The following is a 25,658-nucleotide window of genomic DNA, read 5'->3' on the forward strand; positions in this document are numbered from 1 at the left end:
CCCAACCGCAGTGCCAAACAGCTTCCTACCCAGAAACGCTGTCCTCTCCTTCTCTTGCTTTGGCCACACCCCTCATATTCCCTGCTAGCCCTCTATTTCCAAGTGTTCAGTGGAAGGTGGGGTGGAATGCTGTGTGTTTTTTAAGGAAAGTCTGAGGAAAATCTAAACCTCCATTTCCTGTCAGTGGAACAGAGCGCCCATTGCTCCCCAGCACACTCCCTCCTCTCGGATCTCACCACCACCTCAAACAAGACCCACCCAAAACCCTGAAACACGGCACATGAAGTTTACTCCACTGCGCTGTAAATACGATTCTTTCACTCTGCTCCTCCTCAAAACACTCCTGCTGTCGACACTTTGTGATGTTTCATCCACTTCATCCAGGTCATGTATGGATTGTGGAACATGGGGATGAAGAGAAGTTGTGATACAGATTTTCCATCTTTAAAACTGTCAGAAAACAAAAAAACTAAAACACAACACACACAGCATGTCAATTTAGTGAAAATTGGACAAAATTACAGGATAGGCGCAGTGGAAGACTGGGGCAGAGGTTCTCTACTAGCGCAAGTTACGAGAAGAGTCAGATGATCCTGTTAGATTAGATAATTAGATTGGAGGAAACAGTAAACAGTTACACTTATACATCAGAGGATAGACAGACCAAGAATATCTTAATCTTATTATCAGTCATACTTGTTGTGGTGTGGGTACCTCGTAGCAGAGGCATTTTTTGTATTCACTTTTTGGCAATTGCACTTGCCATTTCTAATATAAAATCAATGATGCTAATATACTGATATTAAATAAATTGCATGTAAATGGCTCTACTCAAGCTGGGATGCTATGTTTATGCTGCATTCAAGCTTTCTTCTCCTTTATGCAAGGCATTTTCAGCTTTGGAATAATAAATTGTGAGTAAAATGTTTACTCATTACCATTTCAAATCCGTTTTTCTCCACAGTGTCTATGGTTATATTAATGATCCAAGTAATGAGCAGATGAGCTTCCTTAAAAGACTATTCACTTCATTAGAACAAAAGATTAATCACCGGATGATTCCTTTCAGATGTTGCGAGCTAGAATTGATATGGCTGTTGACAAACCAAGATGACTACATTTTGTATTGATATACCACAGATATATTTTGTATAATTATATAAGTCTGTTTTCAGTCAGCAATGCTGTGTTATAATGTACTGTAACTTGAAGATGCATGCACAGTAGAACAGGGTAGAATGACAAGTTGAGTGGATCCAGAGAGTTGAGACAAAGCTATATGTTTGAATGAGACTCTACAAAGGCTTATTTGGTCATTTGATACTATTTTACAGCCTTTCTTTACTGCTTTACAGGGAACGTAACAAATCTGTTTTGAGAAGTACTGTATCATGCAAATTACTGTATGTCACTTTTGCATCAGTTTTTGTTGAACAGCTCTTGTCACCTATTGTCCTTTACACAAAATCAGACAAGACAGTGAGACATCCTTATTTTACTGGCAATGTGTCTTAAACAAGCAACGTGCTCAGCACACTGTTCTTAGTATTTTCTGTATTTTTTAAATGCAAAAATGCTACACTACACTTTTTTTGACACAAATGGCATAACCATTTTCTATAAGGCTCGTCAAATACAAATGACAAAATGCTCTGTATTTCAAATCAGAAATAGGTGGAGAGTGGGTAAGATGAGCCAGTGGGTAAGTTGGTCCACCACCTGTATCTAGGTAGACACAGTTTTTGTCATGTGACCCTAAATTTAGTCTCATTTTCATCTTGCTGTGGAAGAAGGAACCATGTGGGTGAACTGGTAAACATATTTTCCTCACATTTTCTGTGTCTGTCAACGTTTTTTTTTGGCATATTAGGTGTTATCAGTCATGTTAGTCAATCATAAGTAATTGTTCTCAGTTTAAAAAGTTGATGAACTGGCAATGTGTTAAGAATGTGTAGCTCTGGGTTGCTAGAGTAAGCACTTTTCCCAAAATGGTGACTCTGGGACTTCCGTCTCCATAGTGTGACCTGGAACCCTTCCGGGCACCGCTGGCTTGTTCCCAGCAGCATGGGCGCCAACCAACACTACCAACCAACGCGGGCAGCAGCTGTGCAAAAGAGTCAAGGAATAGCAGAGGCAGGCGTCACGGAGCCCAGCAGCAGTCTGTGGGCAGCACCCGCTGTCACCTTGGTGAAATTGGCATTAAATTCATTTTTCATGTCCTAAATATACCCTTTTAAATTAAGCCTAGACCTGGTTTATTTATTATGTGTTTGTAACCTTGTAGTATTTATAAAATGAAATAAGACCAGAGTTTAATTGTCACATTTTTATGACTACTTTGGTCATTTTTTCATGTTCAATAACAGAGCAGACAGAGGTCACATCCACAATTGCCCTCAAACGATCTCCATATTCTTTCAAAACATTCAGAATTACAAGATAAAATGCAACAAATTACCAAGTTTATCAAATACTGTAAATATATTTCTATATATCCCAAGCAAACTAAAAGAGTGAATGACTTGAGTGACACCTACTGGATGTAATTGTTACTGCACTAAGAGCAACTTACAAGTTGACAAGGCAATGAGCATACGGAACAAACAGAAACCTTTACTTTACTGACCTTACATACACACATGTACTGTACTATGCCACAAAAAGAAGCTACACAGTTACAAAGGTTAGTTCGAAACTAAACTGTTCTCTCAAATGGCTCAATTCATGGGCATCAGATTTGTTTGAAAAGTGCTTGGAACATAGGCATGGACGTGCAGATTTTACATGACCTTATCCGCCTCTGCTATTACGATGATGAGCGTAGCCCAAATAAATACTAAATGCACCACATTTCAAAGGCTATTTGGATTGTGTAACAATAAGTTATAATCTTGTGTGAGAAAGTTGTCTATTTGAATTAGGCACACTGCAAGTTTTCGGTTGCTGGTAGGCTACACATCCTGAACATGTGTTGTATGCAATAGTTTAATTCCTGTCTCATATTCCCTTGGCCATATTGGTCAACTTAAGGTCAAGGTAAAAAACCCAGCTCATATCACTTCACTCCCCCCAGCTGCCCATCCCTGAGAATCTGTGTGTTTACGTTCCACCTTAGACCGAACGTTAATTTCTCCAGTGCCCACGAGCATAGCCTACTTGCACTTGCAGTTTTTTTTTTTTTTTTTTTTTTACGTGTTCTTAATTTACCATTTTTCTTCTATGTTGTGTCACATGTTGTGCAGTGGAATGTAAACTTAATTAAAAAATAAATTACTTTCCATCCGCTGCATATAGAACATGCATTTATGATGACAAAACATCGCCGGCATTGGCTTGATTATCCGACGACAAAAATACATTTGTTTCTTTATGCAAGAATGCATGAAAAATAACAATATTAAATAAATACCTGTAGGGCCTATATGGCAAGTGATTTTTGGCACTGAACCCTTTACATGAATCCCTTATTTTATATACAAAACACTGAATTGTTTACTGTACCACTCTAATTTAGCCAATAAAGGAACACACTAAAGGCCCTAGGCTCATCATTAGTGTCAGTAATCATTTCCATCTTCATGAAAAAGGAAAGGGGATTATTGACCATATCCACTGTCAGCAATGAATGGGACATGATTCTGCGCGATCTCGAGCAAACTACAGCTGGAAGAAGAAACATGCCAAGGAAAAGTCGAAAACAAATGGAAAGAATAACTAACACACTCGTGTTTTATGTCAGCCGGAAACATTGGACAGAACTATTGGATAAAGGGCGATGAATCCCCCCATCCTATTCGTCGGAATGGTTCGTTCCGTTGCCAAGGATCCAACTCCAAACCACTTGATGGACACTTCAGGGGAAGGCAAAGAACTAAGGAGCTTCTAGCCTACATGCCATGCTAATGTAGCACCAGCTGTTTAGTTGAGATGAACAGAATTAGACACATTTGTGCAGGGAAACTTCGATGAATAAGATAAGTTTAAACTTTAACATTGTCAATAGTCAAAGCACAGTACCTACGCCATTCACCGGAGGATGTGGATATAGTTGCGCAAGTTGGAGTGCATGTTTTGTGGTTGTTTAGGTAGCAAGTTGTCGCTAGCTTATTAGCCAGGGTGGCAGATGTCTGTCTTGTTGAAGTTGTGTATTTTGTCTTTACATTAGTTAGCAAGATGGCTCTGGCTAGCCACTTTCATTTCTGTAAACATTAAAACTTAGCTTGAAATATTATTAATTTAAAAACGAAACCAAAAAAAACATGGATGGTTGCTAGTTAGCTAAGTAGATGGGCATCTTATGGATAGTGGGATTTAAGACGGATAACTTAGTCTATTATCACTCTCTTGAGGGTAGTACGTTTGTGAAATCCGCCTAAAACTGTTAAAAATTGTATTTCCTCTCACAAATTGCCTGGTCGACTAAATTGATTAGTCGTTTCCCTCTTAATTGAGGTGTCGTTTTCTGGGAAATATTCCAGGAAAACGTCTGAGCTTCCATGCATGATTGTCGTGACATCTTCTGAGCTGTAACGACGTTATGTTTCTGCCTGTTAACCAACAAGGGTTAACCTAGTAGCATAGTTCAGTATAAAGTCACTGAGAGATTGCCGAGAGTTTTGCCTTTTCAGAATGATTTGCAGATATGATGTGATGGTTTGTCGTTGTCGAGTCACTTAGTTAAGCCTGCGGACCAATACTAATACATTTATTTATCGTCTGACTTACTCTCCTGCACTAAGTGTCAACCTGAGGCTTAATGATGGGGAGTAGATATCAGTTATTAATTGTAGCTGCACTACAGAGCGAGATTAAGTTTAAAACACTTTCCTGGGTCGCCAAGAAACTTCCCCAAAGAACAGTGTGGAATGAAAACATTAAGTGGCACTTCAGCTTTTGCCACTAAGAGGATCTGAACATGGAGGTAATGTTACAATTACAATTACAAATAATATAATTTTTTGTCTGAACATGGTTATTAGTCTGTGACGTTTCATTTAACCGAATCCAACAGGCTGCAAGTGATGGCATACTGTTTTAGTCTTATGATTTGGTTCAAAACCATTAGACAAGTATGGTTTTGAACCAAACGTCAAGCATTGTCTGGAGACTTTATAACCTCTTTCATGTGTGGGAGGAGGTCTCAGGTTTCTCCCTGGGTTACAGCATGCCCATTGTCTCACAATGCCCCTTTTGTTTCAGTGTCGGTCAAAACAACACCCTACTTTTTAATGCCCTTCCCTGTCAGTGTCAAATTAAAATAGCTGACAAATAGCTGTGTTTGTATGGGTTCATAGGGGGGGATGGATGTGCTGGAAGAGATCGCCCTTCGTCTGCAGAAGGATGGCGTCTCCTCTGACACCTCCCCTGAACAGAGGCTGTGCCACCTGTGGCAGCTGCTTGTGCAGAGTGAGGGTGAGCTGCTCACCTCCACAGAGGAGCTGCAGACCTTACGCAGACAGCAGGCCACTGAGATGAAGGAGGTAAGAGGACAGGCTCCCAGGCAACAGGTGTGTGTGTGTGTGTGTGTGTGTGTGTGTGTGTGTGTGTGTGTGTGTGTGTGTGGGCAGACAGGAGCACTCCTTTCTCTAAAGAATGACTAATGAAAAGCCTGTGCAAACTGGCTGTCACAGGATAAGTGGCTCTGGAAATCTAATCCAGTCTTCCCATCTTAACCACGTGTGCTGATGAGTACTCTACTAAATTTAGCCAGCTATACTCTTTTGTATTCCAAAGTACTTTTAAGAACACAGACATTGGATGAGATGACATCCTGACATCAGTGGTATAATTGAAAGTCTGTGGTGTGTTTGCCTTGGAGCACTGATGCAAAGAAGTTGTTCATATCTCTGTGTGTACTTGTTTTATGGTCTGCCATCACCAGAGGCTGTGGCCATGTTTTATGTGCTCAGGTGGAGAATTACGTAGAACACATCCGCAACCTGCTAGAGGAGCGTGAATCCCTGACAGCCGAGTACGAGCGTGAAAACGACCAGCTCCGTGCTGAGCTCGCCCAAATGAAGCACCAGCTAGGTGAGCTTGGATGAAGAGATGAGTACCCATGGACAACACCCAGCTATTTGACTTTACAGTAGGCTACTGTATTTAGATGGACCTGTCTGACTCTACTTCTGCTTTTCCAGAACCATCCACAGACTCCCAGTGTAAAGTGAACCCACTTAGCTATTTGACTGTACATTACTGTATTTAGATGGACCTGTGTATTTTGACTTTTCTTGAACTGATCATAGACACTCAGCGCAAAGAGGTGGTGGAGATGCTGGAGCAGGAGGGCCTGGCGGAGATCAGCCAGAGCAGCTCCAGTGAGCAGGTGGCCTACATGCTGGTGGAGAGAGCCACGCTGCTGGAGCGCCTGGAGGCTGCAGAGAGGAAGCTGGACACTCAGACCTTGACGGGCAACCTCAGGGAGGTCCACCTGCAGGTAGAGCTTGTGGGAAACAGAGCAGCTGTTCTGTGTCATGGACAGAATGGAGTACCAGTTGAATTGGGTCTGTGCTTCTTCACCTAGTGTAGGTCCCCCAGCCCTTGTAGATTGTGATATGATGCTATAAAAGTAGTCATCATTCAAACTAGCTGTGCCACACCCTGTTGGAGCACAGCGAAGCCTGGCAGATGGGCACTGAAACATCAACAGCAGCCACGACTGAAACTAAGGGTCTGGATCTCTGTGGTCCTCTTTGTAGTCCTGTGCCTCCCACTGTGCACTTGTCAATGGTAGTGCCGTCATTGGCTCAAGTCCTAGGAACTCCACCCTCACTCTAGTTTAAGTCCACTGTGCGTCAGGGTCCTGTTTGTCCTGTCGGGATTTATTTTCCGATACTGACGACATTATTCCTTACGGAGAAGTCAACTCCAGTTTTATTTATCATGTAAATGCATTTAAAACCAGCCAAACAACCAAACAAACTGGCTGATCAAAGTCATACCAAAGTATACTATTCTCTATCTTAGTTGTAATTATATTCATAATTAAGACTTATCAAAAAGCTGTTAGAGGGAAGTGAGGTGTGTTGAAAAAAATATTAAAAGTTAAACTTCACTGATCACTTAAAATCTTAATAGAAAGGTTAAAAGCATAGTAAAAGGCACCACTGAATACGTGATGGGAGAATGGATGGCACAAGACAGCACAAAGGTCAGACAGCCTGAAATGCCAGGGAGACCTGATGAGTCTTTAAATGGGATCAAGGTACAAGTAGAAGTGGAAAGTAATGATCACATGAGGATCATATAAGGATCATATAAGGATCATATGAGGAATGTAAACTTCTACATTCTATTCTACGAACCTAAAAGAAAAAGTATGTTTTTGATTTTTGTAGTCACAGCTTATAAGCAAGCAGTTCTCTGACAGGTATCACGTTTATGGGAGATTTACAGATAGAATCTTGAAGGGTTCCATCAGGACAGCTGAAGGAACTTTTGCCAACAGTAGTTCAGTGTAGAGACACGCATTGCTTGTATTACTAGAAGGTATTTGCACCCTGTATTTCAGCTGAACTCTGAACAACTTTGAATAAACTGCCTGATAATAAAGCTAAACGTAAATTATGTAAATTGGTTTAAATCCTGCCTTATCCCCATGTGGCCACCAGGAGGAGCTGGATCACATCCGTCACACAATGGGGGAGGAGCTGAGGCAACATCAGGATAGCATGTACTGTGCTCAAGAGAGCATGGGTCAGGTGAGGACATCTCTCTATGGCCCCTGCCTTTCAGTTGTCCCCCCTCTGTTTGAAGAACCTCTGCTACCTGCCTCACTTGACTTGTCTGTTTCAGTAGCATAACACTGTATAGTGAGTATATACAGAAATACTCATATATAGTATTATAGATGCGTAGATGTCTCTGTGTGTGTGTCCCTGATTTACTTCTTAAGGAGCAACAGTCTCAAGTCCACAGTCCCTGGAGGAAGCTGTTTGGATTGCGCAAGGCGACACAGAAAGCACAAATGTGTGCCAACGTATGTCTTAATTCTGCCAAATAATTAACCCTCCATCACCAGTTCCCTCCATGGGCACGGCATGTTCTCACTAACAATGGGTCTCATTTCACATTGTTTTAATGATTGTCCTTTTTGCATAGACAGGACTCAGAATTGTGTTTGATTCGCAACACATGCATGTAGCTTAAAGCTCAGAATTAGTTATCCATGAGGACATTCTCTGCCTTAAGGATGAAAATGCAAAACTCTGTGCCAGTTTGTTGTCATCAAGGTTAAGAAGATGAAAATCAGAACTAGTATGAATACATCAGATTGACAGACATTTCATCACCTCCCAAAAAACACCAATTCAGTGCAGACTTCATATTTATATTCAGTGTAACAAACTTAGCTATTTCTGATCAAGGTGATTGTAATATTACAGAAAATAATAGAATACCAAATAAATATTGCTATGTTCAACACATTTTTTGCATTCTGGTGATTTTATGTATATCCTGTGGTCATTCTGCACTATAACAACAAACTAAGATAAGAAGATTAATCCTCGTCATTGCATGAAAATAGTAACATGATGTTAAATGTCTAGGTTTCTATGTTGTGGATGAGACCCAGTATGCACAATACTAATTAGAGCTTTCTCTTTTAAATAATTGCTGGGTAACCACAGAGGTTTTGGGAACCTGAGATGCCTCTGTGTGTCCCTTATGGATTGTGTTTTTAGATAGAAACATCTCCATTTGGGTGCACTGTGCTTTGGCCTGTGGCATGCCTGGCTTTGCTCTGGGAGCATTCAGTGTCAGTTGTTTGTCATTCACGCAAGCTGTGTCATATTGCACCTCCTAAATTATCTGATATTTAATCGTGTCACCTTCTGTTTGTCTTGACTACGGTCAGTGTGGTTTTTTGCATCGCACACCAATTACATGGATGCATGGTGGTTCAGCAACAGTTCACAGTTAACAGCATGTCTGTTGGCATACCTCTTTAAAATGTTTTTTGAAAAAAAACATCCAAGTCATGAGTATGTGATGAATTCATATGAACTCTCTCCCAGGTCCACAGTGAGGAACTGTTGAAGCAGAGAGGAGAGCAGCAGAGATTGGAGAGGGACCTGGAGGAGGCGTCCAGGAGACTCACTATGGCACACAGGGAAATCCGCCATCTGACCGACGAGTTGGACTCTTTCCGGAAAAATGAGCGCTATTGTGGTATGGGCTGGAGCGTTCTTTTTACTCCTTTATTCAACTGACACACAAACTCATACAGTGGCAGTTGGAGAAAAAGAGAAGCTCCAAGCTGTATTCATTTAAATATATTTTGTGATGAGGTATGCACCTTCGTTCACACACAGGCACAAGAAGGTTTTAATTGTGGTCTATAGTATGAGGTGTGGTAGAGTGTGTGTGTGTGTGTAAAATAAAGTAAAAAAAAAAAAACAGACAATTATTTAAAACAACAGCAGCACTGAGGCACATCCTTAGCTTCCAAAAGACTTCTAAATTGGTTGACAGACAAATACTGGGTACGTTTCAAGTCCTATTGAACAGTGTTCCATTTATGGGAAGCAAAGAACTTTAAAAGCTATTTTACCTATATAAGTTTTGATAAGGGGGATTTCAAGGGAGATGAGGCTCTGTGACCGTGTGTTATGACTAATGATTAATTTTAAAAGGGACATGAGATAATTAGGTTGTTTTTCCACTTAGGCTTTATTAACAAATAAAAGACAGTGTTTTTCCCTCCTGTCTGCTAGAGGGGACCAACCAACATTCTTGTTTAAATTATGGTGGGTCCTGAAAGCGTCTTCTGTGACAAAGCGAATAGCACTATGGTATACAGAGTCCAGGAGTTTTAAGGTAGAATTTAAAATGCTTGCCTTTAATCAGGTCAAACGATGTCGCAAACTTTTATCATGCAGTTCTTGACAAATTCTCCCTTGGTAAGGGTCGGGCTGCTTTAGCAAACACTCTCTGCTGTCACACCAGCCTTCTTTTCAACTCATCTACCTTCTGGAGCTTCTGTTTCATGTCCAGATGTTTGCACTTGTCTTGCTGTTTCGTTTCATAGTGCCGTCTTAAATTATATTCTTTCATTACAGCCACATTGGCTCCGCACACAAGACATACAGGTTTGCCCTTTACATCGGTTAACATAAATTCTGCCTCCCACCTCTCTTGAAAACCCCTGTTTACTAAGTCCCCCTTTCGTTTGGCATTTTTTTGAGGGGAGAGAGACAGGCCGCAAGCCAAACTCTCAGGTGATGAGGCTGCAGACAGTGGGGCAAGGGCTCACGCTTTCTTGCCTGAAATTGACGTCTGGCTCCCAACGCGGTGGCAGTGCATTGTAGGACTTGCCGTATGAGTGGTGAGGGCGACAGCTTTCTGCATCTGCGCCGTCTTCCGATTGCGACTGTTCAGTCTCACATTTCTCAATTATTTTTGTTTCATCACCTACGCAACACCCTACAATGCATTCCCCCGTGTCTGGCAGCGTGTTACAACCCACATACAGACCGTTAGCTTTCTCCATAGGGGAAGTGGGTGAGCGCAGGTCGCATTAGTCTGACTGTGAGAACACAACATGTTGCTTGTGGTCTGTGATAGTATCTAGATTTATACCATATATTGGAAGACTCAGTCGTGGATTTGTCAGTCATGATCCAGGTTTATTCTTGAACAATGATGGCCATCATTGTGAGACAAAGCTTGAGTTCCACTCGCCCGGAGCTTCGCCTCAAGATAATCTGCCTATTCCTTAAAGGACAGGCTGTTATATACATAATGTTTAGGGGTGTAACCATCTATTCAAATAGGCCATGGCTGCAGACTCTTTGTCTTGACCCGGAGGGGGAAGGGGTTTCTCACCTCCGTCCTGAGGTCAAACCAAAGAGTCCTCACCCAGAAATGCTAACATGCTAATAAAAGTAACATTTATACTAGGTATAAATAAGATGGAATTATTGACTATGGCATATCCTTATTAACTATGAATACCGGTCCCTTCATCTGTGTGTGTGTGTGTGTGTGTGTGTGTGTGTGTGTGTGTGTGTGTGTGTGTGTGTGTGTGTGTGTGTGTGTGTGTGTGTGTGTGTGTGTGTGTGTGTGTGTGTGTGTGTGTGTGTGTGTGTGTGTGTGTGTGTGTGTGTGTGAAATAGATAGATAGAGAAAGAGAGAGATTTAATGCAAATTTCTGAAAATAAATAAATGAATGAATGACTGGTAATTAGGGATGGGTATCGTTTGGGTTTTTTCCGATACCGGTACATAAGCGATACTTTTAAAACGATACCGGTGCCTAAACGGTGCCAGAACCGATACTTTTTTTTTTTTTTAATTAAAGACATTAGGCTTATTTATTGCCAAGGCAAATAGTTTTCTTTAAATTTAACAATATATTAACTGTTTGAGGTATACTATAAATAAAAATAAATACAAAACACTTGGCTTCAAACCTTTTAACTTCAAACTATGAACAATATATTAACTTATTACAACTGTTTACAGTATACTTAAATAAATATAAATAAATACATCTGTATCTGTATCATACACTCTGTACACACACTTCACACTTCAGTAATACTTTTGCAGAAATATGAGCATGTTTGCCTTCAGAGTAAAACAAATATTAATTAGTTTGCATTTATTTAAACCCACTGGTTTCGTGAATGTGTACTGCCCCTTTAAAAGTTTAGCTTCAGGGCCTCTTGAGTTCTCTCCCCCATTTTCACGCAATTTTGTCGTTGCATATGCTGCACGTCGCTTTGTTTGAATCTTTTTGTGCGAAATACAGCCACACTTTTGATCGTTTACCTTTCGACATTTTCTCCGTTATATTGATGGCTAGCTCTGTTTGTGCTTGCTCTGTGCAAGGCTGCCTGCTCTTCGCTGTCAGACTGTTGCAATGTTATTGTAGCGTCCAAGTTAGTGCTCTCTTAAGAACTCACATTGAGAAGGAATATCTTTGGATGAGACGGTAGCTCTCCGTTTAATAAAGCGTATCCAACTTCTGCTTAGAACAACCACACTTATCTTGAAACCGAAACCACACGCAAGTCAACCCATTACCATGGCAACTCCTCAACACAAATCCCGTTTCCACTAGTCCCATACGGAATGCAGCGTGAGCGACACAGGCGAGAGTCTATATTGGGAGATGGAGCAGTTTTATATGTGCCCCACGAAATCTGTTATCAACACAAAAAAGTATACAGATCGTACTCAGAAAGATCTACGCCACTAACGTTACTTCTCGTTAGCTATCGCTAGTTTTGTTAAATTATAAAAATTTTAATTAAAAAATAAATAAATAAAAAATTATCTGCTCAGGCACCGAAAGGAAGCACCGAAATCTGCGTTGCATTTCGGTCCGGGTAGGTATCGGTTGTATGGAACCGGTGCCGTATTGGTACCGGTTCTCGGTACCCAACCCTACTGGTAATCCTCTGCATGAAGTGAAGCAATTTATTCTTTGGGCATGACGGTTATGAAAAGTGAACATATCAGTTAAATCTAATGTGAAGTGCTTGATTTATGTTAATCTTGATGATTTAACCAAAAGGCAGTCATTTGTGCAAAAGGACTTAACTAGCTGATTAGAGCTCTTCTCAGGTGGACATTTCTGTATTTTAAATTCTTTATTCTGATATTTTGAGATACTGGATTTTTGATTTCCATGAGCTGTAAGCCATAATCTTCAAGATTAAAACAAAAAGGCTTGAAACAGGCCACTTTATGTGTAATGATTCTAAAATATATGAAGGTGTCACTTTTTTAGTTAAATTCAAGAAAAAAATATATGATTTATATGCACTGTTATATTGCAGATGTGGTCGAACTGCAGAAGGCCAAAGACCAAAACGAAAGGCTAAATGAGGAGATTGGAATCCTCAGGGGTCGTGTTCGCTGCTTGGACACTGAGCGAAAAGGCCTTCTGGAAATGGTGAAAAACAATATATAAAATTGTACTCCACTGTCATTATGCACATGCAAACTGCCTTATTTTTATCTACTTATGACTGTATTTTTTTGACTAATGTGTGTATTGCTGGTACTGGAACATGGACATCTCATCAACAAATAAGAGATAGCAGTTATACATAGCTCCTGAAGAGGCTGCCATTAGGCAGAAGGGCCCTTTTTGGAGAAATCATATGGCAGACAGGCCTTTTCTTATAAACCAGGTGCGCAGATAGTATTTCCGAGAAATCATGAGGCAGACATGCCGTTTCTTATAAACCCCCTTGCAAAGATACCTTTTATGATAAATCACGTGGCAAACATGCCTTCTCTAAAAAAAACACATAGTGGTCATGGCGAGGTGACCGACTCATCCATACGCCTCTGCAAAAGCCACAAGGCAGACAATGTCAAGACACCATGTCTGAAAAAACCGAGGCACCTGTTATCACAGGAAACACCGTGCATCTTGAGGTGGCTAAGTCTGTTGACGTAGACAAAGCAAACTGTTTAATATGCACATTGTTAAGATAGATGTACCTATTGTTTTCCATCTCGGTGTGATCGAGTCAAATGACACAAATAAGACGCAAATGAAACCAGGAACGGGGCAGAGCAAGGGTTGATTTGATCAATATAAAGGGGGCATGGGGACTTGTTGGTTGGGTTTTCTACTTGATTGCTCTTGCAATATGCTTAGATTCTTTGAGATGCTCCATGGACCAGCTCAGCAGTAGTTATCTCCTCTGAATTAAACTGTTCAGTATATTCATACCTATTTGCCTTGAGAAGTTTCTTGAGAACTCTTAGAATTTTCCACGACAAAACATAGCAGCTTTATCTGCAAATAACCAAAAAAAATCTATTTAGCTAATAAACTGAAGAGACCTGTTGATTTAGCTAATGAACTGAAGAGACCTGTTGATTAAGCTCATAAACTGTAGAGACCTGTTGATTAAGCTCATGAACTGTAGAGACCTGTTGTATTTAGCTCATAAACTGAAGAGACGTAGTCACTGCTTCTGGTCATAGTCACACTCACACAGATGTGATCCAGTGGTCTTGTCACTCATAAAGCTCTGTCTTTCATAGGTTGAAGTGCCAAAGGCTGCCTTGAGTTATGGGCCCCAAATCTCAGCAGATCACTCTCCCTTGCATCTCAGACAGGTGTGGAGGACAAATCTAAAAGTAGTTTATATCCCAACAGAAAAGGGTTTTCATTAGTGACTAACTGTATAGTAACATACTAGTAGTAGTCTTGCCAGTATGCTTACCCTCACCGCTCTTATGCTTTTCCCAATAGGGTGGTGATGCAGATCGAGTTAATGGTTCTTTGGCATCATCTGAAAATCAGGAAGTTCATAACAGGTATCACAGACACTTTGGACCAGGGCTTTTTTGTATATGGGCCATTCTACCGAATTGATGCAATGTCATGCCGGATATATTTTGAATTTTTTTATGGTTTATTCCCAAAACTTTGTCCGTATGTATATTGTACCATATCTAAAGTACACATATCTAGTAAAAGAACAGTCAAGTTTTATATTGTATTTTCAGAATGTGTTGGAATGTTTTTCCTCTTCCAAAAATTGTCACTACCGAAACATCACATTTACTATAGTAAAAAAGTATTATTATTGACCTGTTCAGATTATGTTTCCTTCCCTTCTCTGAAGAGTATTTTTACAAATATTTCTTGAAGGTTTTCACAATGAAATCCATAGAAATTATTTTTTTACCAAATTTTCAAGTTCAATTTATCTGTTTCGGTAGTGACTGCACTGTTTCGGTAGTGACTGCACTGTTGGATGGATGTTCATTTCTCTCCCAAAATCATCCAAAAGGTGCACTGGGCCGCCCTTTAGTCCACACAACACATTTATTTAAAAATTATGGGATTGAACTACTGAACTACTGAACAACCATTTCATTTTGTCACTACCGAAATCATCTGGTCACTACCATATGTTTCGGTAGTGACTGTTTTGGTAGTGACAATTCTAGCTAACTTTAAGCATAAATAAAGAATTCTAGCCTGCACACGGCTTGCAAACACATCTTTGAAGAGGTGAACACACATACAAACATAAGATTTTCCATGAAACCCCAAAAGGTTTACTCAATGAAAGAAAACATGCGTTTCGGTAGTGACAATTCTTAAGGTTACACGTCGATTTTCAGACTTTGGAACACATTCATATAAAAACTATGGGATTTAGCTACTTACCATTCAACCATGAGGGACAGAGATGCAGTGTCACTGCATGGTCAAAAATGCAGAGTCGTGGCTAAAACACAGGCTCAGCCAATGGACTAAAACTCTTGTGTTTCGGTAGTGACATGAAAACTAGGGACATGATTTTTTGAGTATAGTAAATTGATTTAAAAATTAAACCCACAATAAATCTAAATATTGCATGTTCTGTTTCAATCCAATCATAAAGAGCTTTGAAATTAAATCATTGAAAAAAATCAAAAAAAATTGAAAAGTGTTATTTAAAGGCATTGAAATTTAGATGTCAGGGTTGGGGACAGCTACTTCCCAATAGAAAGTCCCCTATAAATGATGATTTTGTATATATTTAGCTTATCACTATCTCATGTAATGCATTGGATTTATATAGACCATAACATTTTCTAATTAAATATCTATGCCTAAATACCTCATTGTTTTGTAAATAGTTTTTATTGTTGAGGGACTGCATATTACACGAATTCGGTAGAATGGCCCATATATATAATATATATATCTGTTGACCTTTGCGGAGGTCTGTGCTGTCCAAGTGCCCCTACAGAAAATAATTAATTTATCTGTCTAAATTGTACAATCTGTCAAGGGCTGTTGGATCAGGTTTTTTTTTTTTTTTTTTAACTCTTCAGTCAGTTTTGCTGATGCACTGTTTTTTATTTATCCCAAATACTCTTTAGAAGAAGAGGATGTAAACTCCTCTCTGCCGGCTGACGTGGGGCTCGGCTCCAGCGCGAGTGCTCACTGACTTTTCTCTTGGTGTACAGAATTTTCATATTGTAAAATAAACATCTAAAATGCATATTTTGCACGAAATACAGACAAAAAGCTTTCCGATTTGAATGGGGTATCTATTCATGTATATTGTGTCATCACGCGATCTTGAGAGATGTCTTCAAGTAACGTTAATGTTCCAAACATGAAACATTCTAATGTGTGCACCCAGTCGCAGAGAGTTACTACTAGCCAAACTAGCAGTCGCTACTGAAAGAATGCCATGGATCTAGCAAAGCGTAAAGCTAAACGAAAATATGAAGATAAACACCGCACGTTCTTGCCTGAATGGAAGGAATTATTTGCGACACGTCACTGTCGCATTTTAAAGCCTCAAACTTGGAGCGCCTGACAGCGCCTTCTCTCCACACACAATGCTAACATATAGCCCAGGAGTTCCTGAAGGCAAAGAGCTGTGCAAGCACAAGGTACATACTTTGAATTGAAACGTCAGTCAGAGAAACAGACTTTTTTTTTTTTTTATGAACGAAGTACTCTGAAACGGTCACGTTGGCATCGTATCATTTGTCATGGAATATTGCTCGAGCAAAAAGTCATATAGTGAGGGAGTTTGAAAATTGAACAGAGGATATCTGACATTAACTATAATTAGCACCTATCTCAGCGGATGTCTCCAATATTTTTATTTTTGTGCCATATTTTAAATCTACATTTGTTAATTTCTTTTCCTAAAACCCACTAGAGGACACTATTTAAAAGGTTTTTTTTTTTTTTTTTAAAAGGGAGGCAACTGCTTTGATTAGGCTCTTCTCCAGGCACAGTCTGTTTCAATGCTTTGTTTTGATCACAGTCATTGCAGAGAAGGAGTTCTCACATAAATATGTGGAGGCAAAGGGTATAGCTGCCCCTAAGCTTTCTCTCCCAGGTCAGTGTGCTCCTGCTTCACACATATCCAAAACAAAATCTCAGCGGATGTCTTCAATATGTTTATGCCATATAATACATCTAAATTTGTTAATTTATCTTCCTTAAACCCACTAGAGGACACTATTTAAAAGGTTATTTTCAAAAAAAAATCTTATGGGGGAGCATGCCCCCAGACCCCCCTAGTTTTGCTGGGTCACCGGGGCTTTGCCACGTTAGGTTCAATTACAAAATGGACCCCCCCTCAAAAAATCCTAGCTAAAAGCCTGATGTGCAGTCTGTTCCTCACCGTCAGATCAGAGATTTATCTGTGGTATCTGTGGTTACAAATCGTGCCTGTAAATCTGGAAGAAAGCCTACGGTTCCTCAGTGAAGCAAGGATGAAGAACCGGTCTTCTTGGTGTGTTGTCTGTCTTTGACTTCACCAGTCTCACAGAACTTGGTCCTAAGTTTGGAAATGGTACCAGGGCTGACACCAAAAAATGCTGCCACTATGCGTACTGGAACACCAGCTTCCAGTTGCCCTATTGCACTTATCCTGAATGTTTATGCTTGCATGTTTATGCTTGGAGCACACACAAACTCAACAAAGTGGCAGGACCCATGCACACAAGTGCTGTCACTTAGGTGCCACTCAGGTGCCAGTCACACACCTGTGACTGGCATACACCTGCCAGCACTTGAAGCTCAGGGGATTTTGGCACATTTTTTGTTGTGTTGCTCATTCCATGAATGCACGATCCTTACAAGTTGTACCTCGTTGTAAAGGTGACTAATCAGGCATTCCAACGATATCAAATACAATACCAATTGGCATTATTGAAGGGGAGGAATAATCGGCCGAAAAAACGTTTCCGAACTTTTTTTGAGGGGTTTAGATTAAATACGTCAACTGCACTGTTTAAAAGGCTAGGACGGCAAGTTAAGTAGGTAATTCTACTTCCTCTGAGTTTAGAGGTTTTGCGTTCAAGTGATCCAGTTTCTGGTGTGCGCACACACAGTGCTATGTCTGGAACATGTACTGTATGTTAATGGCCTAGATGGGTTACCTTTGGCCAGTCCCTCAGAAAACAAACTGTTAAAAGGCAGAAGGAATGAAAATACAGCTGCTGTTAATTCTACCTCTAACATGAACCCATCACCAACTAAGCACACATTAACTTATTTGTCCTCATTGAAAAGGAAGGGAGAACTTCTATCCCCCCTATCAGTATGACCACACGTTTACAGAAACTAATACCAGGGAATTTGGCATTTATACGTGCCAGAGTAGTGCACTCTTGGCCTAATCCTGTCTAATCTGGTGGGTGGAAGGTGCCGGCGGGAGTCAGAGGACCAGGAGTGTCGTCTGCGGGAGGTGCAGAGGAGGCTGCAGAAGTTGCAGGGCGAGCAGGAGGAGCTGGTGGAGAGGAATGAGGAGCTGGAGGCGCTTCTCGGGGAGCAGCAGAACACAAGCAAGGAGGAGCGTGAGCGGCATGAGGGGGAAGTGGAGGGTCTTAGGAGGAAGGTGAGGACTCGAGGAAAGACTGTTAGAGTTTTAGTCACTTGCTGCATGGGATGATGTAAGAGTCAACATTGCTCACCTCGTGCACATTTGTTGATCACTGTATTTTGTGGCTGATGTAGTCGACCATCATTGCTGTTGCCCTGGCTTCCCCTACAGATCAAAAGCATGGAGGTAGAACTAAGCAAGAAGCCAACACTAACAGCTTTGGCTCCCGGAAAGGAAGGAAATGTCAACTCCCAGCAGGTGAGTTTGTCCACTCAACCGCCCAGCACAGGGTGCTCTGCCACGGAGAGTTGAAAGGGGTCTCTCTGGTGAGTCTTTGGAATAACCTGGCCTCCCTCTCACCCCACTGACCAGCAGAAAGATGCCTCTGGGGAGAGGGTGGCATTTCTGGAGAGTCGGCTGGAGGAGGAGAAGAAGTGGAGAAAGCAGCTTGAGGTGGACTTGACGGCTGCACAGACTGCCCTCAGGAAAGACAAAGAGGTAGTCTATACATGTAGTGTACACATGTGGTGTAGTGTATACATAGCTTAATTTACTCATTCAGTAACACACTAACTCATTATACCCTTTAACATATAACATTACTGAATTATTATTGGATTTTAGTTGTTGGGTCTTTGCTGACTTGGCTTCCTGTTTTGGCAGCAAGCTTTCAAGCACATTATAAAATGAACATAATCTGCCATTTGACACAGTTTCAGGAAGTGGGTAGAAACCAACTTGTTTTTCTCCTCAGATCCTTCATAGGGATCAGGAAGAGCTGAAGGCCTTGAGGTCAGAGGTGCAGTCATTACGAGCCAAGTGTCAGCAAGCCAAAGCCCTCAGCCAGATGCTTGTGCAAGTGAGAGGCGAGAAGGGAGTTCTCGAGGACAAGGTGAAGCGTGTTAAATCACATTACTATATGGCTCTTCAGAATGCTGCAGGATGTTCCATTGTATTTAATGGGCCATCCCAACGTTCAGGATCCTGTTTGTCCTGTCGAGATTTATGTTTCAAAAATGACTGGTGGTCTATACATTATCCCTTACTTAAATCGCATTAGAAACTTTAACTGCTTTAAAATTAATTCCCTATATTCCCCCAAGAGAAATATTTTGGTTAACAATCCACAGTAAGATTGATTTTAACATATAATAACATGAATTTCTATTTTCATTTATACATGCAGTTACAGTTAATTTGCATGTCATTTAGAATAAAATGAATGTGGCAAAATGGTGTATGGTATGTTCTCATACTGATTTGCATTGTTTGCAGGTGGCACAGTTGGAACGCGCTCATGATCGTCTTAAGAGTGACCTGGCCCTTCAGGTGGAGAACAGCTTGGCCCAGCAGGACCTGAGAGAGAGCAGGGGACAGGTGTCTGAGCTTACGGCCCAGTTGGAGCGATCAAAGGCGGAGCTGTCCAGTCTGGAGAAAGAGCACAGAACACTTAAGTAAACATCTTTATAAATTGAACATCATGAGGATCCAAAACCACCTGTGTAATTATAAAACTCTCAATACGGCTTCCAGAGCTCAGCTTGTAGAGCAAGTAGAGAGAGTAGAGCATAGTGTCTCCTGGGTCCTGGTGTTGACATCAAATGTATGAAGTGTATTTCCCTAGCTTATAATTAATAGCTTGCTAGATGTAGACAAAGACTCCAAACAACGAATGAATAAAGGCTACCTTCTAAACAAATATTCTCTTGCTTCGGCAAACATAACATGGCCTGAAAGCCCTCCACAAAGCAAGTACTACTATGGGCAATTAGGCCTCTGTAACATAGTCCGATTGCATGACCTCATTCACCTGTAATTCTGCATACTGAAACTCTATACGACTTGTGCCACCCCCCCCAGGAGCGAGATGACGGAGAGGAACCGGCAGGTGCTGGCGCTCCAGAGGGAACTGAGCGAGGAGGCCCAGCTGCGGCTCCAGGCCGAGGGGCAGAGGCAGCGGCTGGACCTGGAGCTCCAGCACGTGAGGAGGAAGCAGCAGCAGCAGCAGCAGCAGCAGCAGCAGCAGCAGGTTTGGCTGGAGGGGAGGAGGCCCAAGCCAGAGGGAGAGCCCAGACCAGCCTCTGGGGCCAGTCAGCAGGAGGAGGGGGTCAGTCAGGTGGGAGGAGGTCTTGAACGACAGCAGGAGAAAAACATGATCCTCGCTTGCGTGTGTAACCTTCCAAACATACTGGATAGAAGAATAAGCAACATATAAAACAGGGACAGGATGTTGATCTACAGTTTAGTACTCAATTCTCAATTTTTTGAGTAAGAGAATTTGTAGATGGAAAATATAGACAAACTGCTTGCTTGACAGGACATGCCATTTATTAGCACTTTCCTGGAAGCATACCCTGTTTTGGAAGTTTGGGAAAATGATGAGTAAATACTGATATGGTCCCTGACCGGATTTCTTGTTATGAGTTGACATCCTGAATATTTCATTGGTATGTGATTGTGGTATGTGGGCTAATGGGGAGCTTGTGTGGTGTGTCATGAGTTGTTGTGGTGGTCTTCCAGCTGGCGTCTCTGAAACTGGAGATAAGTGGCCTGCACTCTACTCTGGAGGAGGAGAGGGAGCTGGCCAGCCAACACCAGCTCGCTCTGCAGGCTCAAATTAGTGAGGCACATGCCCGATCAAAGGTTAGAAACACACAAATGCACACACACAAACAAGTCTAAAATTGTTGTGACAGTATCTCTGCAACAATTCTGACCTTTGTTTTGGTCCTTTTGGTTATTTACATCACGCAGGCAATTTTCTCAAAGGCTTGTATACCTGAGTAATCATTTCAAGATCATGTGAAGTTTTTGAGTAGTGTTCCATGGCTTTTGAACATTGTCCCTTTTAAGATTGTGGGATGGGATTTATTTTGTTTTCGGGAAAGTTTTCCTAGAAAGTTTGTTTCTCCTCATCTTTTGACATTGTTGTCCAACAGTCCCAAGATTCGGTTCTGCAGCAGAAAAGTGAGGAGAGCAAGCAGCTGAGGCAGGACCTGGCCCGCACCCAGAACCTCTTCACCTCGGCTGAGCGCGAGCTACGCTACGAGAGGGAGAAGAACCTGGACCTCAAGAAGCACAACGCTCTGCTGGATCAGGAGAAGCTCAAGGTAGACCGCCTCCACAAAAGGCAGAGGCCGGTTGTTCAACCTGGAAACCTTGTTGCATACTGTTTTCAGATTGAACATGCCCCTGGTTCATGCTTACGAACAGGTGATGTGGCTGTCTACTGGGCCCTATTCGGCAAAGCTCGCTAAGCGGTTTAGCAAGCTAATTTTCAGGCTAAAATTAAACCTTAACTTTCGATAAATCACCATAGTAACATATCAATTAGCACTAACCTGCTCCAGCGCAGGCTAACCTAAGTGTAGCTGGATAAGCTTCCCACACCCCCAGAAAAGGGAGGAATCCCATTGACCGATATTAGAGAGTTAAATTAGCGTAGGGAGAGAGTTATTTGCGATGCCAAGATCCATTATTCCATCATGATGAGTTCTTGTATGAGCGCTACCGATTCAGTTGACAAGGAATAATTCATTTACAAGACCTTCTCGAGTCATTTATTGCAAACACCGAATCGAACATTGACTGTTTTGCGCTTTTTTTGCAAGTGGTACATTTTTGTAGTGTTGGCGATGCGGAAAACAAAGCACTCATAATTATATGACAGTGTTATGAGTACACCGTAGCATATCATTATTGTAGAAAATGATAAAGGTGGACTCATGATAAGAATAGAGAGAAATACTGTACACACTTTATTTTCACTGCTTCAAATTATACATTTGTTATTAATACATTTACATTTAGTCATTTAACAGACGCTTTTATTCAAAGCGACTTGCAAGGAAATGTAAAACTACAATCTTGCAGTGTCTAACCGACAGCTTAAACCTCTGTCCCAGATCTCACTATTGCTGTTTCGCATTCATACATAGATATCAGCCAAAAGACATCCTCACACAACGTTTCTTGCCTTGCTCTCACAGCGGTGGCAGTGTTGAATTTAGCCATGATTATGGTCTTGTATTCTTCATAAGCGTTCATGTTCATCTCCTGCTCGCCAGCGGAGGAAAAAAGAGCCCTTTTCTTGGAGTTTAGAACCATTATACCGTTAGAATATCATTGTTTTGGTGATGGACCTTTCCTGCCTTTTGAAGTAGGACATGCACGCGCAATTGCCCTGATAAGTTTAGCCTGGTTGACATTAACCACATGATTTAGAAAAGACCAGCCTTTGACGAGCCGATATATCCTGTTCTCAATCAGCTCGCTAAACGTAAGGTGCTTAAAGGACAATTGATTAACTTAGCTTCAGCCCTACGCCGAACGGGGCCCAGGTTTATGCCTATGAACAAGTGTAATTGATGTGTGCAGTTGAAAGTAGGTCTTATGGACGTTAACAGGTTTATGACTACAAGTATTTTGGATGCGTGTGGTTGATGTGCAGGTGTTTTAGCAGGTGCGGTAGATGTGTACAGGTGTGTAGTTCTCCGTGGATGTTGTGAGGAGTGTGTGCAGGTGTGTTGTCGATAGCAGGTGTGGTGGCGAAGTTCAGTTGTGCAGAAGAAAACAGATTTTGTGAATGTGTGCACATGATAGCAGGTGTGTGTGTGTGTGGATGAGTACTGGTGTGTGTGGTTCCTAACAAGTGTTGTGGAAGTACTAAGGGGTGTGGTTGATGGCATGGCAGGTGTTGTGGAATTGTCGAAGTCAGGGTTTTTCCTGCATAGAAAAAATTTGGGCACGCGCCTAAGCCGTTTGCGGAACGACAGTTTACAACCAGTTTACAACTGTCGTTCCGCTGAAAGGGCCAGCCAGACGTGCACGAATACACCTGTAGAAATGCAAATGAAATATCCACTCAAAATGCTGACAAAAGTTTGATTAACGATTTCCAACGCAGACACCATTGGTGGCAGCTGCTGCCTTGAAGTTGACGGTGAGGGCTATAGTACTATATTGCTAAATGATAAACCGGTGCGGTTTTAAACTGTCGTTCCGCTGCGAGGGCCAGCCCGACGTGCACTGGTTGATATACATTTAAGTAGTTTGCATATAAATCTTTGAACCATACATGATAGCACTATTTTCAATCTATTATTGGAATCTTAAGGGGAAGCAAAATTATTTCCTCAAGCATAGCCTCCATTATTTATGAAATGATAAAAAAAAAAATACATAGATGTCTGCTAATAAGGAGACTCGGTTACACAGACTGTGTGTGGGTAGCGCGCCAATATATTTTTTTGAGCACCGAAGACCCATTTTTACCCAGGAAAATCCCTGGAAGTCTGTGGTTGATAGCATGTGTTGTGGAAGTACTAAGTGGTGGGGTGGATGGCAGGTGTTGTGGATGTGTTCAAGTCTGTGGTTGATAGCAGGTGTTGTGGATGTGCAGGTGTGTGCAGAGCTAAAGCAGGCCCAGGCCAAGCTGAGCAAGCTGGAGCAGACTGAGCGAGGGCAGGCAGTGGAACTGGAGCGCCTGCAGCAGAAGAGCAGAGAGCTGGAGCTCCAGCTGGCACGCAGCTCCCAGAGCCGCCTTTCCACCAGCAGCCTGCAGGAGGAGCTCTGTGCCGAGAGGAGCCGTCTCATCGCTGCCGACAAGAAGGCAAGAAGAATACATGCATATACTAAAGCTTTATATCTCTTTTGGAAAACGTGTGTACCACCTTCAGCTGTGTGATAGGCTAAGGCCATGATCTGACCATAAAAATACCACATAACAGTCTTATGTTAAATCTATGTAGGAGTTCTTCAGTTGACTGATAACGAATATGACTGAGAACAGTATGGCCGATTACAAACAAGCGAGGAGAAGAAAAGTTGTGGATAATTACTAATAGTGGGGCGGCTTAGCTCACAAGAATTATGCATTTGTGATTAAAGCGTGTAATTTGGTAGCCTGGATACCAGCCCAAACCCCGCCCACAAAATGTTTGGTCAGGGAGATTTGGTCTGGCTCTGAGCTAGTTGGGAGAGAGTTTCATCGGACGGATAAAGCCGGACCAATCAAATTGTCAGGGCGGGCTTTATACGATGATGGACAGATGATGGCGGCAGATTCAAAATCCTCTCAAGATGGCGGCGTATCCGGCTTGTAAGTTGGGCATATTTTATGTAATTTATGCTACCTTCACAACTTTTTTATGTCTACATTGACTCGGTTAGTTGTATATGTGCAACACGAATGTTGCCGAGGATTGTATGTCTTAACTGAAACGCTCTAGACCATTATTGTTAGGTCATTGCTAACGCTTACACCACAAATCCTTGCTGCTAATTAGTAACGTGAGCAGGCATATATTGACAATGCATTCATTTTGAAAGAGGAACAGAGAAACGTGATCAATGCATTTGTCGATCGAAAAGATGTTTTTGCCGTCCTTCCTACGGGATCAGGTTAAAGTTTTAATATATCAGATGGTCATACTACGTTGCTCTGATTGGTTCTAGGTATCCAATTGAGCGGAGGCATTTTTTCCCCCTGGTTCGTTGAAACACGCCCCATAATCACAGCCCAATAGTTCAGTATCAGACTCATATTCTGACTAGAATTATGAGTATGACATCGTCAGGCTAGTAATTTGGCACACATATAGCCAAAGATAGTCCAACATTTTTTTGATATCAGGCCATAATGAATTTTCAATATGGCGTCCGTGGGAGCCATTTTTCAGGATTAATTTTCGGACGTGTTAATTAATGTTTAAGATTGTTGATCTAGTAAGTCATTTTTGCCATATATTGGCAGTTACTAAAGTATAGCACAAATAAGTCTGCTGAATTTTCTGCTGAATTCAGATGGTAATTCTAACATTAAGCCTACTTAGAAAGTTTCCTTCTGTTTTATGAGGGAAGATAAGGGACAATTTCCTGTCGAAGCTTCCTTGAGCAAGACACTGAACCCCTAATTACTCCTGATGTGCAGTGTGCCATCATTGTATACATCCTTGTAAGTTGCTTTGGATAAAAGCGTCTGCTAAATGATCTAATGTTAATGTAAATGACCCTCAGATGTCTTTGACCAGCCCCATTTACAGGGTGGAGGTAGCTCTTGTGTAGATACCAGAATCTGACCCCACACATGGCCTCCCTGGTAGACTTCCCTCTTAACATGCTCCTTTAGGGCATTCTTTGTTTTGGGGATTGACTGCACATTGTGCGGTACTGAAATTGCCGGTAGTTTTCCACTCTCTGTTGACACCAAGCTTCAAAGTTTAGAGGAACCCCATCAGTCGTGTTTGGCCATACTGGTTGCTGCTAAATGTTTTTTAAGAGCTGCTGCAGTGATTCGATAAGCCCTCCTGGGCGAGACACATGGGCTGCTTT

The 25,658-nt window shown here is 41.6% G+C and overlaps 1 protein-coding gene across 1 annotated transcript in view; it reads left to right on the plus strand.

Moving 5' to 3' along the window:
• The first annotated feature begins 4,526 nt into the window (after positions 1-4,526).
• ccdc30 (coiled-coil domain containing 30) overlaps positions 4,527-25,658 on the plus strand; it is a 30,753-nt gene continuing 9,621 nt past the window's right edge. Inside the window, exons 1-19 of the mRNA XM_080853832.1 lie at positions 4,527-4,921; positions 5,295-5,480; positions 5,910-6,030; positions 6,249-6,439; positions 7,614-7,703; positions 7,898-7,981; positions 9,021-9,174; positions 12,792-12,907; positions 14,017-14,091; positions 14,228-14,292; positions 18,149-18,341; positions 18,498-18,584; positions 18,699-18,824; positions 19,081-19,218; positions 19,602-19,780; positions 20,187-20,442; positions 20,847-20,969; positions 21,266-21,436; positions 23,728-23,937. Of these exons, the coding sequence (XP_080709958.1) occupies positions 4,916-4,921; positions 5,295-5,480; positions 5,910-6,030; positions 6,249-6,439; positions 7,614-7,703; positions 7,898-7,981; positions 9,021-9,174; positions 12,792-12,907; positions 14,017-14,091; positions 14,228-14,292; positions 18,149-18,341; positions 18,498-18,584; positions 18,699-18,824; positions 19,081-19,218; positions 19,602-19,780; positions 20,187-20,442; positions 20,847-20,969; positions 21,266-21,436; positions 23,728-23,937 (2,571 nt within the window). The 5' untranslated portion in view covers positions 4,527-4,915. The remainder of the gene's footprint in view (positions 4,922-5,294; positions 5,481-5,909; positions 6,031-6,248; positions 6,440-7,613; positions 7,704-7,897; positions 7,982-9,020; positions 9,175-12,791; positions 12,908-14,016; positions 14,092-14,227; positions 14,293-18,148; positions 18,342-18,497; positions 18,585-18,698; positions 18,825-19,080; positions 19,219-19,601; positions 19,781-20,186; positions 20,443-20,846; positions 20,970-21,265; positions 21,437-23,727; positions 23,938-25,658) is intronic.

Source organism: Sprattus sprattus (genome assembly GCF_963457725.1).
Source record: "Sprattus sprattus genome assembly, chromosome: 16".
Taxonomy (NCBI): domain Eukaryota; kingdom Metazoa; phylum Chordata; class Actinopteri; order Clupeiformes; family Clupeidae; genus Sprattus; species Sprattus sprattus.